This window comes from Pseudopodoces humilis, chromosome 2 (genome assembly GCF_049639895.1).
Source record: "Pseudopodoces humilis isolate 2021_Gansu_Grassland_sample_001 chromosome 2, ASM4963989v1, whole genome shotgun sequence".
NCBI classification, from domain to species: Eukaryota; Metazoa; Chordata; class Aves; order Passeriformes; family Paridae; genus Pseudopodoces; species Pseudopodoces humilis.
In genome coordinates, this window is record NC_142201.1 from 114,765,910 (window position 1) to 114,779,932 (window position 14,023).

Consider the following 14,023-nt stretch of genomic DNA (forward strand, 5'->3'; position numbering starts at 1 on the left):
GACTTCCTCTGCGCATCTGGACATGCAGTGCCCAACACAGCGGGAAGGGATCCATGGCAGCCTCGCTGCTGCTTTCATGGCCTGCAGGGCTGTTTCCCAGCTTGGCCTGGCTGCAGCTTCTCCCCAGCCTCTGCAGGAAGGCATCTGGCATCAGCTGACAGGGATCCCAAACTGCACCACTGGCCATGCCCACCCTGAGATCTTCTGCACTTTTCCAGTCTCAGGGTGGACCAGAAATGGTGTTTTTTTGGAGAAAAGAGGGAGCTGGCCAATCCCAAAAGTTTATATGATTTCCTTTGATAAGCATTGCCTTATGAAGATGCCACCTCCCCAGTGGGGAAAGTTTCCATCTGATTCAGGTGTACAATTCATTTTTTTCAGAGAAGGACCAAAAGGCTGTGCTGAAGGCAGCGTTTCCTGGAGGAAGCAGTGGCTCATGGGCAGCCTCTGCTGCAGGAAGGGAGGCTGTGCCAGGCACAGTCCCAGGAGGTAATTGCTGTGCCCTTGGGCCTGAGCCCTGCTGAGGCTTGAGCTGCCATCTCTGCTGCTTGGCAGTGTGAGCACAGCCCGGACAAGACCGGCACAGCCCAGAGGAATTATCCCCAGCAGGCTCAGGGCACTCACCTACTGAGCAGTCCTGCTAAGGTCCCTCCATGGGAGACAGGTCCCAAAATCTGGCAGCGGCTGCAAAGGAGTGCCCATGGTGGGGAATAGGCAGAGTGGGAGGGCAAGGCTCCACTGTATCCTGAAAGAGCCTGGCTCTGTCCCTATGGGATGGGAGAGCTGTCCCAGCAGAACGTGGGCAGGAGGGAGGGAGGGCCTGAGGGACAGTTGTGGCACTGCCTGCTGTAGTTCTTCCCCATTGCTTTTACAATTCTTTCAGCTGTGGCAGAGAGAGGGCCCCAGTGAGGCCTGGGCTGCTCCAGCCACCTCTCCCAGGAATGCTGCACAGGGCCTGCAGAGAGGGTGGAGAGTGACCAGGAGCCAGCCCAGAGCCCCCAGGCCCCTCTGCAGCTGTGCCCATGTCCACTGACATCTGGCACCCACAGCCTTAGCGCGACTCCCTTGCACTGCCCACTCCCTAAGGTAGAAGGGGATCTCAGCACACCATGGAAACAGTTCTGATCTGTGCTCCCTTCTAGATTTGGAACACAACCTCAATTATTTGGAAGTGCTACTGAATGATACTTTGAATATCTTGGAGAATGCTGGAGGCAAGTTCTTCTATTCCCTTTACTGACAGAACACACAATTACAAGGTGGCAAGAGCTCACTCATGTGCCATATCTCTTAAAATAATCTCAGGCTTGATGGGTTCTGGAAACCTTGCCCTGCTCCCTTCTAGAGCCCTGAGGGATCCCACAGGTCAATGCCAGTGGGAGGAAGGTGAATTTAGCTGTCAGTCTTCTTCCCATGTGCAATGCCAGTGTCTCCTTCCATGTGCTCTGTGCAGCCACGGAGAAGATCAGAGAGGGAAGGGGTCAGGCCCAAGGCTGTGTCCCAGGGCTGTGCCTTGTGTGGCTCCTTTGCCAGCCCCAGGGAGCCTGAGGATCTCCTACAGTGCCATGGGAGCTGTTCTGCTCTGCCTTTCTTTGCAGCCAAGCCTCTTGCTGAAGGTGATCTGGCTTCCCAACCCACACCCAGGACTGAGGCTCTGGAAGATGGTGAGGGTAGGTAAAGGCCTTTCCCTGTGGGAGAGCTGCCAGCTCAGAGCCCAAAGCTTGGCCAGGGTGGCATCGCTGCAGGTGCCAGGACAGAGCCGTGCACATGTGTGCCCTCGCCCTGCGCTATCCCCTCACCACTCCTGCGACTCAGTGCTGCCTGTTCAGATCAGCAGAGATGAGAGAAGCTTCTGTGGCTGTTGAGTTACAGGTGTGTCTGCAGGGAGGACTTTCCCAGCTCCTGGGTTGGTTACTGCACACAAGCCTGACTCCCATCGCAGGGGTGAGTGGTGTGTCCCTGCTGACCCCACAGGCTGAACACTGGTTTTCTGGGATCCATTCCTGTGAAATGGAATTATTTTGCTCTAAGGTCCTCCAAGAGGAAATACCAAAGCTACAGGAGTTAGGAAACCCCATGAGCCATCCAAACCCATGAGGCAAATGCTGAAGAAAATTCTGCAGGGAGGAAAAGGTGGGTCCATGTCCCTCAGCCTTCTCCTGAGACTCAGCAGCCGTGGACTTTCTCTGCACATCTGGACATGCAGTGCCCAACACAGCAGGAAGGGATCCATGGCAGCCTCTCTGCCCCAGTGCTGCTTTCATGGCCTGCAGGGATGTTTCCCAGCCTGGCCGGGCTGCAGCTTCTCCCCAGCCTCTGCAGGAAGGCATTTGGCATCAGCTTACAGGGTTCCCAAACTGCAGCACGGGCCATGCCCACACTGAGGTCTTGTAGAATTCTCTGGTCTCTGGGTAGATCAGAAATGGCAGCTGTTTGGAGAAAGGAGGGCCCTGGCCAATCCCAGAAGTTTATATGATATCCTGGTCCTTAACCAAGTCTTAGACAAGCATTGCCTCCTGAAGATGCCACCTTGCCCAGTGGGGAATGCTGCCATCTGATCCAGCTGTCCCTTTCTGCAGAAGTGGACGGAGAGGCTGTGCTGAAGGTGGCATTTCCCAGAGGAAGCAGTGGCTCATGGGCAGCCTCTGCTGCAGGAAGGGAGGCCATGCCAGGCACAGTCCCAGGAGGTAATTGCTGTGCCTCTGGGCCTGAGCCCTCCTGAGGCTTGAGCTGCCATCTCTGCTGCTGGGGAGTGCCCACTCTTCAGGGATGTTGCACAGGGCATGGAAAGAGTGTTGATAGTGACCAGGAGCCAGCCCAGAGCATTCCAGGCCCCTCTACAGCTTTCTCCATGTCCACTGACATCTGGCTCCCATGGTCTTACCCAACCCCCTTGCAGTGCCCAGTTCCCTAAGGCAGAAGGCGATCCCAGCACACCCTGAAAAAGGTTCTCATCTGTGCTCCCTTCCAGATGAGTTTCCCGGGATGGCTTCTCCATTAGATTGGCTGCATAAAGTTTTGAAGCCCTTGGAGTATCCTGCAGGTATGTTCTCAGTGTCCCAACAAGGAATAATCATTGACAACCTGGTAGGAACCATGTGACAGAAGCTTCTGTGGCTGTTGAGTTACAGGTGTGTCTGCAGGGAGGACTTTCCCAGCTCCTTTGCTGATTACTGCCCGCAAGCCCAGCTCCCATCACAGGGGTGAGTGGTGTGTCCCTGCCGCATCCACAGGCTGAGCATTGCTTTTCTGGGATCCATTCCTGGGAAATGGAACTGTTTTTTGTTAAGGTCCTCCGAGAGGGAAGAACAAAGCCTCAGGACATAAAGAATCACTTGAGTCACACCACATCCTGAAAGAAATAGAGAAGGAACTGATCAAAGGGCATGGTGGGTGCATTTCCCTCAGCCTTTCCTGAGACTCAGCAGCCGGGGGCTTTCTCTGGACATGCCATGCCATGCCATGCCATGGGGAGGGATCCATGGCAGCCTTGCTGCCCTGCTGCTGCTTTCAAGCCCTGCAGTGATGTTTCCCAGCCTGGCCTGGATGCAGTTTCTCCCCAGCCTCTGCAGGAAGGCATTTGGCATCAGCAGGCAGGCTGCCCAAACTGCACCATGGGCCATGCGCTCCTTGAGATCCCCTGAAATTTCCTGGTCTCTGAGCAGATCAGGAGAGGTGGTGGTTTGGACAAGAGAGAGCCTGGGCCTTTTCCTGATCCTCTTCCATGTCTTTGACAAGCACTGCCTCCTGAAGAGGCCACTTCCCTGCTATGGAATGGTTCCATCTGATCCAGCTGTGCCTCTTCCTTTCTCAAGGGATGGACAGAGAGGCTCTATGGAAGGCAGCATTTCCTGAAGGAAGGGAGGCAATTGCAGGCACGGGCCCAGGCACAGGAGGTAATTGCTGTGCTGGGCTCAGCCCTCGGTGGGGCTGTGTGCCAGCAGCTCTTCCCACAGGGCCTCTCCTTGCACGGCCCGGCAGCAGCCAAAGCTGGAGGTACCTCAGCTTCCAGGCCTCTGGAGCTCATTCTCAGCCCCTGGGAAATGGGATTTGTGCACCAATGTCCATCCCACTGCAGCTGCTCCCAGAGCTGGCTCTGAGCATCCAGAGGCCCAAGACACAGGAGCAGCCCCAAGTGGGAGCCCTGCCATGAGCCCAGGGCCACAGCCAGCCCTGGCTCCCAACTGGGCAGGGGCTGCACTGGCCCCTGACAGGGCCTGGCTCTGTCCCCTTGGGCTGGGGGAGCTGTCACAGAGCAGGGAGGGTCAGGGGTGGCAGTGGCTGCTCAGGGGTGGGTTTGGCCCATGTCTCTGGAAGGAGCCACTGCCCAAGCAGCCGCTCTGTCCCTGGGTTCTCCTCTCAGCTTTCTGGGTTTTATTGGGTGGCACAGCCTGTGCCAAGGGCCGGCAAGGTGCCTTCAGGCCCCAGCTCTGGGGGAAACAGGGAATATCCTGGACATACCCACCGTGCTGCCAGCTCAGCAGTGGAGCACAGCATGGGCTCACACTGCCCATTGCTCCCACAGATGCAGCCACCACCACAACCCGTGTTCCCAATTCCCAGAAGTGCATCAGAAGAGGTCAAGGAACACACTGTTGGCTAGAATTAATGGCAGGCCTGCTTTTTTTGGTGCATTTATTCATTTTATGCGGTGTTGGAATCTGGTATGTCTGGAGGACAAAACAGTGAGTGTTTTGTTCATCTTTCCCTCAAACAGCTCCTTTTGAAAGTCTATTGTAGAGAGCAAACATTCTCAGTGAGACTGCTGTGCACTTGTGGGTAGTCAGTGGTTGTCCAAATAACTCTGTCGAGGGTTCTGCAGCTGCCCAGGGATTTCATTGGCCTCTTAATTGCTGGGCCTTGTCCTGGGGAGCCTGCTGGGGCTGCAGCCAGTGCTGGCTGCCACTGAGGCTGCCTGGCCAAGAGCAGCCCCAGGAGCAGCGGGCAGAGGCAAAGCAAGGTGGGCAGGAGAAAGAGCAGGGACAAGATTGCCCTTGAAAGTCAGAGGCGCTCTGGGGCCCGCTCCTGGCCAGGGACCCTGCCCAGAGCCATCCCCTGCTCGCTGGGGCCTTGAGGGGCAGCTGTCCAGCTGGGCCAAGCTGTGCCAGCAGGTCCAGCCGTGCTGGGGAGCCTTGGCAGCTCTGGGTCCTGCAGTGCAGGAGGGTCCCTGCGTGCCAGCGGTAGCTGGGGGCCTCAGCCACCTCCTCTCTCCACAGGAGTGCTTCTGCAGCTTCAGATGTCCAGCTAAACAGCTCAGTGTTGTGAAAAACGAGGTTCACATATTTTTCTTATAGAATTTAAAGGTTTAATAAAAAGATAATTAGGAGATAAAGTATATAGATACAGCCGGGTGTCTCTGCATTCAGCCAAGAGGGCACACCTTACTAACAAAGGACTGTCCCTTAAAAACAGAATCTTACTACATATCCATAAATTCTCATGCATATTCACACATTCTTCTTAGGATCTTTGGTGTTCTTCTGTTCAGTTTTCTCTTGCCCCCTTTCCCAATAGATCAATCTTCTTGGCGCCAACAAGACTTACATTCCCTGATAACAGAAATGCAATCAATTCCTCCCCCAGAGTTCTGGTCACTGCTGTCTTCATCTGGATAAGATAGTTTATGAATGTAAGGGGCGTCTCCAGCTATCTTTTTCAGTTTTTGGGTTATACAAACAAAAGCAGTTTTTATTTTAATACTATGCCATAGCCTAACATATATGTATTATACTGCTATTTCTAAGTTTCATCAATAACAGAAATAAAGAAAACTATATTAATACAACAAAATTTTCCAGTCTTATGCACATAACATTCATTTTAATATTTGTGAAAAACCAACAATATAATGTGTATCTATAACAAAACCTCCCTTTTATTCTTTGTAAATCATTTGGCTTGAGCAATAAACATTTTTTTGTTTGTCTGTTTGTTTATCTGCATGTTTTTGGATTACGCAGGTAATTAGCTGAATAAAACAGAGAATACAAAAAAATTAAACCAGCTATAACACACAAAAGGAAGAAGTTTAACTTTTTCCACTATTCTATTACAAATAGATTATCTTACTAACTGCTTTTTAGCATTGGGTCTCATTTTTGAGCTGGTACGTGTGCTATTTTTCTGATATCTTTGACTATATCTAGAACAGCATCTCCATTGTCATCTATTTTTAAACAACAATCTGATGTATTAAATTTTCTACAAACACTTCTTTCTTCAGCTAGCAAATAGTTTAAAGTTAACTTATTTTGATGTATTGCAGCTCTGGTTTGACATTGCTGACTGGATATTAATTCTATTATTTGAACAATTTTATTTGTTATTACTTCTACAACTGCTTGGAATCTTATGATGTGATTTAGCATATAAATTTGGGTTCAATATTTTCAACTTCCATCTTGTGCCCAAGAAGCTGGCCCATATGTTTCCAATATGTGCTCAGGGGCCATTCCTCATCTCCCCATTTTTGAGGTGCTCCAAACTATTACCTTTTATTTCTTTCTAGGTCCTCATAAACCAGGACTCCCAATTGATCTCCGTCTGGTCCTGGCAAAAGGAAAAATCTTGGTTGAATCATTCTCAGACTACAACTCCCTTTCCATTGAGAAGGGAGCTTTGGGTATCCCCTTTTCCCACATATCCAAAATAAGCCATCTGGTGCTTTCTAATAGTCATTTTTCTGTTGATTTATATTTCCCCAAAATTCGGATATTTCTGGGATTCCAGAGTAAGGATTTTTCCCTGTACCATTGGGAGGATCTGGTTCTATTATCATATACACTTCTTTTCTTTTACATTTCTTTGGGTCTAATACAGAGTTGGTTTCTCTGGAACTTACTATGTAGAAGTTCTATTACTAATTTTATACTTTTTACAGGGAGTATTTCTCACTTCATTAAGAAATTTTCTCTATTCAATTGCTGTTTGAGCCTTGCATACAGGTCCTGACATGAGGTTAAAACAGGTCTAGGTTGTTGTGTTGGCTTTTTCTTTTTACTTACCACTTGTTCTCTTACCAAATCTTGGTTCTTTTCCCTGGCAGCAACTGTGAAGCAAATTAATTTTTCGCTTTTCAGGCAATTGTTTTTCAATCTGATACCCTTTGTTCTTAGATGGTCTGTGATCTAATATTTTTCTCTTTATGTATACAAATACCTAACTTGGATGGGTTATAGCAGTGACTATTGATATTGGTGTGGATAATAAGAAAGGAAGCCCGGTGTCTTTCCATGTCAAGCTTTCGATAGCATTTGTAACATGGCTTTGCTGGCGTCCCAAAAGAGAAAAGGATAAGTGACAGAAGAAGGAATAATAAGGGTCCAGTATGGCTTACACCCCCACCCCCTCTGCCTATGAGGTTGCGGCTCACAGCAGGTGTTTTATATTCTTGGTGGCGGGTTGTAGTGGCCAATCTGGTCTTGCCCCCTATTTCCTGGTCACTTCCTCTTTTTTAATTTCTAAGCAAATCTCTTTTGACACCTTTTAGCAGTAGTCTCCCACCATTCCTCAGGTATTTCTCACTCAACAGGCACTAGTAATTTCTTATCTGCAAAGCAAAAGTTATTATTTAAGTTATTCTTAATAGATTTGGCACACACTTCCTGCAATGAGAGGCTTAACTTTGTGAACTACAATACTTATTTTTCCCCAATTTAAACACTTATATTTAATCCAGCTAGCACGTCTTGTATTGGAATGATTTAGACAAGGTATTTGATGTGGCATGGATGGAAGTTGTGATTCTCCCCCCTTCCTTATACAAATCACAGGCAAAAGCAAAAATATATGAGGATCTCCCAACCCAAACAGCCTCGATCCTCCTGTTTGGAGTGTGAGTATTCCTCCCCAAGGTGGATATCGAAGGTGTCTCAGAATTTGTCCAGGCAGGACTTAAAACTACTGATACAGCCTTGCTCTTACTTCTCAGTTAGGTGTGATTCTTAGCTCATCTCTTGCATCATTTGGATTGTCTCAGTTCATTACCACCCTGTCTCTGCTCAAGAGTCCATTTGGTATCACTCGGTTTGGGTGTTATAGAACAGTCCTCAGGTCTTTTGATCTTTTTGGTGTGAATCCAACTTCACCCTTTGGTCCAGATTGCAGCCTCGCTGCCTTAGTTATCAGTAGTACCTGAAAGGGATTTCTTAGCAACACAGGGAAAGTGAAAACATCACATCAAAATTTTCCATCAGTATTCTTTAAAACTTTTGGATTAAACAAAATTTAACAGTAAACATAGGAGCCAATCTCTTTCTGTGAGTTTGAGCTAAACAAGAAAGGCTAGGTTAGTCTTGACTTATCTTAAGTCACATTTATTACTTTTTTACTCTCTGGTTAATATTTACTTGTTTAGCTTCACAAACTTCTTCTAACAGTTCCTTAAAACAAAAACCTCTTTTTTCTAACAACAAGAGTAAAAGAAAGAAAGGAAGAAAGAAACAGAAATCTTGCTTTAAGAAATTAAACACCTTGACGAGGTTTTCAGAACTTAGTGAGAAAGATTACTTTTGCTTTGGTCTTATAATCTACTGGTTTGTTCCTCGGTTTTTGTTTTGGCTTTTTTCCCATTCACAGCAGTTCCTCAGGCTGTCTCTCGCTCCTCTCCACCCCTGCTGCCACAGCTCTGGGCCGAGCAGGCTTTATTCAGCAGCAGGGGGCTCATAGGCCGCTACCTGCGTGCAGACCCTTGGGACAAAGCCTGTGCTCCATCTCTCCCTGCTGTGCCATCCCTCCACACACAGGACTGGCATGTTCAAACACACTCAGCTCCCACCACAGCCGAGGGGCAGAGCCTGGAGTCCACAGTGCTCTGGTCTGGGGCTCCTCTGCTGGCAAACCTCACCCAGCGCCGCTGCCGGGCCGGCGAGCGCTGCCGGCACCCCGCACCCCTCGAGACCCTGGCACAGACACAGCGGGTCCCACTCCAGCAGTGCCCCTCATGAACCGCGCCCTGCACCCTTCACATCGGGTGGGAGAGGACCGGGAACCGCCGCTCCGGGCCCCGCTGTTCGCCACTCACATGGACCGGGACCGGGTCCTGCTACAACCGCTTTACATAAAAGCGGCTAAACAACCCCTAAACCTAGCAACTCCTAACCCGGCGCTCCCAGATGCTCCCGACATCCCCCCTCTCTGGCACAATTCTCGCCTCTAATCACATTTGAAAGCTCTTCTCCCCACAAGCCAGTGCTTGCTCCCGGAGCCAACAAGACACTTCTCGCTCTCCTTCTAATTTCCACAGCTCTAATGAAAGGGATCGCAAACCTCTCTCTCTCTGCTACCCTCACCGCGCCACTCTTTACACCACATCTCTCCAGAATCTCCACTACACAAATTCTTCTGCCTCAGAATCAACTACAAATTCTAACACTGCCTTTTGGGGACCCTCCCCAAAGCCATCAAAGGCCCTAGACACAACTCACACTCAATGCAGGGCAGATGAGCCCTGCAGAGAGGCCGGAGAGACCAGTCAGCTAGCCAGCTACCTATACCAACTAAAACAAATCTGCAGCTACTATTTCTGCTCCTCCAAACAGATCCTCAGTTAAGTTCTTTCTTCACTTTTCCCCAGGATGCATTTTTTTGAAATCCTTTTAAGCTCTTTTCCAAACTTTACTGATCTTCCTGAAATCTCAAATTTTAAACATAAACACAGCTTACTGCTGCAAACGCTTACCACACAATCACACAGGGAATTGTGTTAGGACTTAATAAAACAAAAGCTATAACTACAGGGTGCCCCCCACTCCTCCTTAACTGCGGTTTATGCTGCACACCAGCACCACTCTGCATTCTACTTGCACATCTGGCTCAGAAAGAGCTCCCTGATAGTCTCACGCCAGTCCTCAACCCCTCACCACAACACAAACAACTTAATACAGTCCACTTCCTTCCAAACAAATCAAAATCAACTTTTAAATTAACAACTACACATTTATTTACTCACATTCACTCACATCTATTTTACTCACTCTCACTCATTTTTGCTCAAAGCTAAGCAACAATAAAATACTTTTTATTTTCAAGTTATTAATATTTTCCCATGGGTATTATAAGTGTTATAAATAAAAATCACAATGTTCAAATTATATGTTCTTGTTCCAATCCCAGTTTAGGTCCCTGGATAAGGGGTTTGGTGTTGTAAGTCCCAAAAGGGTTCACTGTTAAGAAGTTCGTACTTGTTTTATCCTTGCATTTGTACCCCCACCCCCTATTCCCTTCCAACCCATCGGGTAATTTAGCTGCTGCTACCCTGGACGAACTTCCGTATTTCCCATAAAGACTTGCACATGGGTGCATATTAAAATCATATTACCACCTGGGAGCAAAGACAGCCCTGGACAACGAGCCACTCTCGAGGAACATCTGGAGGACCACACTGTGGAGGCAGCGGGGACCTGGGGAGACTGGGTGTGCCAATCTCAGTCCGGCAAGCTGGTCGCCATGACCTCGGCAGCACTTGAGAGAGAAGACACCCCTGGACTTTCAAGCCTAAGACAGAGTCTCTGGACGATTCCGGCGAGGACAGAAGCTCCAGTCCTGCTGACAGTAGGTGATGACAGGCCTGCATGGTCCTCCTCCTCAACATCGACCACAGGGAGCAGTGGCAGCAGCAGGCACCCCAAACCCCTCCACCTCTAGGCCTAATTCTCTCTAATAAAGACTTGTTAAAGGGAGCAGAAGGTCTCCTGGCCCTTTAATTTACATCAATTGGGGGCTCATCTGGGATCTGCCATGCCCACGAGGACCAGGAGGGACTGGCCATCCAGCCCGGACCCTTCGTGGGATCGCTGGAGACGCCCGGACCGTAGGACGGCCTTAGAGGGAGTCAATGCCAAGGAGAGTCAGACTGGGTGAGAACCTCCGGTGGCAGGATCGGGAGGCGCACGAGTGAGTGTGTGAGACGGGGGCCAGCAGCCTGGACCCCTGAAGCAAGTGGGACCCCCCCAGTACCGCGGTTCCAGACTCCGGCGAGGGGGCCGGCTGGGAATGGGGGGAAGCGAATGAGGCCCAAATAGGGTCCAGAGGAACGTGTGGAGTTGTCTCCCGGGAGGTTTTGAAGGGCAGCGTGTAAGCGACCCCCAACGACTAAAAGATCCCCTCAAAAGTGCCGGGACAGAGGGAGGGAGAATCTGGAACCCTAGGAACCGAATCCCGGGATAAGGCAACAGGGAGGAAACGAAGTCAGGGGCCTGTACAGGACAGAAAGGACTTCACAGTTTCCACTTGGACCTGGCCTTTAGGTCAAGACCCAGGGTGTTGGAAGGGTATAGTGCTTAACTCGTTGGGACCAAATCCTGGCATCTCGAGTAAAGAGGGATAAGGGTGTGGGGAAGAGATTAGCTTGTTGGGACCCCCACCAGACTCCATAAGGGGATAAGGGTAGAGGGAAGGGGCTAACAAGGGGAGGCCCTGCGAGTACCTTACCAAACTCCCTGCATTTTGTTAATTCAAACAGGAAGGTTTTCCCCTTTCATTGGTTAGACGTGTCGCCTCTGACATTGGGTGGAGGTAGTTCAGTTATAAGAATTAAAAATAACTCTTGATATGGCATTTTCTCCTATGTTTTCTGTGTTATTCAGAATATTAGTTAACGGAAAGATTTATGTTTCCTCTGGCGTTGGGCTGAGGCGATTAACTGATGGTAGTACTCAGATTCCGGCAGAGAGGCCAACTGTGCTCGTGCTTTTTAGTGACTTAGGCAAAGACTTTAGGGACTTAGGGCAGAGAGGAGCAAGTTTCAGATTCCAATTTTGCCTTCTAGTATAAGATGACTTGTTTTTGGTTGTAAGCTCCAGTTTGAGAAGGGGTAGTAGTTTTTTTTTTTTGCAGTTGAGTTCGCAGAGATCGAAGTTGGGCGTTAGCCGTTGTTTTGCCCGTCAGTATTTTTCTGTTTGCGTAGGGGCACATTAATATATTTTGTGCTAAAACCCACTGTTAGAGGAATGGGACAGTGTGCGGGTAGACAGAACTCTCCAAAGAGGAGAAACAAAAAGGTAATTCCTCCCAATAGCCCCCTCAGAAAGATGTTAGATAAATGGGAAGACAATGAGGTCACCAAGGGGCTTGATAAAATCAAGATGATCCATTATTGCATGGAGGAATGGCCAAAATTGGAGCTAGAGTGGCCGTGGTTCAGCTCTCAAGATGCGTGGATGTGTACACAACTTAAACAACACCTAAGAAATCAGCCCAAACCTGATGAGGAACAATTAGTATATGCAGATTGCTGGGGGCGCGAGAGCATAGGGAACAAAACTATAAAGATCTGTAAATTTGAGAAAACAAAGGATGAGGGAGCTGATGAAAAGAAGGAACCACGGAGTGAGCGGTGGGACCCACCTCGACCCCCCACTCCCACTTCCTACCCTGTACCTCCCCTAGAGCCTCTAGCCCCAATGTCAAGAATAGAATCCCTTCCTCTGCAAGTTTCCATACTGTCCTCTCCCCCTCTTTCTCAAGTTTCCACCCCCTTACTACTTCCACCCCTTCAACCCTCTATTCCTCTCTCTCCTCCGGCTTCCCAGGTCCCAATCCCCCTATCACCTCCACAATCCCCCACATCCTTTCCATCGTCCCAGATCCCTATTCCCCTCCCACCACCACCCCCACAGAATCCTACCCTTCCATCATCTTCCATGGCCCAAGACCCTGCTCCCTCACTTTCTTCATCTTCCCAGACTCCTGTTTCTCCACCTCTTACTTCAGGACAAGCCCGAACTCCTTCACCACTTTCATCCCAACTCCCAACCTCTAAATCTATCTCTCACGCCATCCAGAGTCCCCCGAGCTCATTGGTCTCCACCCCGTTAGTCCAGAAATCACACGGGATGTCCCCCCAGACCCTGAATCCCTCAGTCTTCTCCGAACACCCGCTTACTAACATTGTCACCCGCTTACTTCCCACAACCCAGCCAATACTTACTTCCCACAACCCAACCTCACCAGGGAGTGTCCCCAGACCCCCTTTACAATGGGAAGGGATAACCACCTCCGCTAACAGTAATGCCTGTACTAGTGGGTCGCAGATACTCCAGGGCTCAAGCCAGCTTCAAGATGAGACTCAGGATGAGGGCCCATATTGTAATACTAGGTCCAGGACCCTCTGTGCAGACCGGTTATTCCCCTTGCGAGAGGTACCAATGGGAGGAGTGTTCGGTGAGGTAGGTTACATGAACGCCCCTCTAACCTCCTCGGAAGTGAGAGGATTTAAGAAAGAAATGGATCATTTAATTGAAGATCCAGTTGGGGTGGCCCAACAGGTAGATCAATTCCTGGGGCCCAATATTTATACTTGGGGAGAGCTGACCTCTATCTTGAAAATTTTATTTAGTCCAGAGCAAGTCAAGCTAATTAGAACTGTGGGCATGAAGATTTGGGACAGGGAAAATCAGGCAGGGCCCCCAGCTGATCGGAAGCTACCAATAGATGATCCAGGCTGGAACCCTAATCAGGCCCAGGACAGAAGGAGCACGGAGGAATATCAGACCCTGATGATCTGGGGGATCAAGGAATCAGTACCAAAAGGGAGTAAGACTAAGATGGCCTTTGACTCAATGCAGGAAAAAGATGAGACCCCCGCTGCTTGGTTGAACAGGTTAAAGAAAAGCTTCCAACAATATTCTAACAGATCCGGAAAGCCAGGAAGGGTAGGTTTTGTTGAAAGTACAGTTTGTATCAAAGGTGTGGCCTGATATTAGAAGGAAATTGGAAAAAATTGAAGAATGGCAGGAAAAAGGGATTAATGACCTGTTAAAAGAGGCATTATGGGTATACCTACAGAGAGAGGAGGAAAAGGCAAAGAATAAGGCTAAGATGATGATTGCTGTAGCACAGGAAGGATTAGGGACAAACGGAGGGGTGGTAGAAAGGAAAGAGAGCCCAAAACCGTCAGTAATAAGGTCACAGGAAAAACCCAGTATATCGCTGTGGCGAACTAAACCAAGACCCTATGAGGATAGAAGGTGCTATTATTGCGGGGAGGTGGGACACCTCAGAAAGGATTGTGGGAAGGCCAGCT

The 14,023-nt window shown here is 49.2% G+C and overlaps 1 protein-coding gene across 33 annotated transcripts in view; it reads right to left on the reverse strand.

The window, feature by feature from the left end:
- Positions 1 to 5,309: 5,309 nt before the first annotated feature.
- The window catches only part of LOC148184968 (E3 ubiquitin-protein ligase FANCL-like), a 40,529-nt gene continuing 31,815 nt past the window's right edge, over positions 5,310 to 14,023 (reverse strand). For 10 of the 33 annotated variants that reach the window (XR_015771810.1, XR_015771807.1, XR_015771808.1 and 7 more), the window contains one exon: positions 5,310 to 8,146. Coding sequence is in view for 6 of the 33 variants with exons in the window: in XM_088051130.1 (XP_087907256.1) it covers positions 5,604 to 5,607; positions 6,492 to 6,549; positions 7,005 to 7,048 (106 nt within the window). In the remaining 27 variants the exon portion in view is untranslated. The remainder of the gene's footprint in view (positions 8,147 to 14,023) is intronic. The other 23 variants (XR_015771825.1, XR_015771821.1, XR_015771816.1 and 20 more) reach the window with 12 other exon arrangements.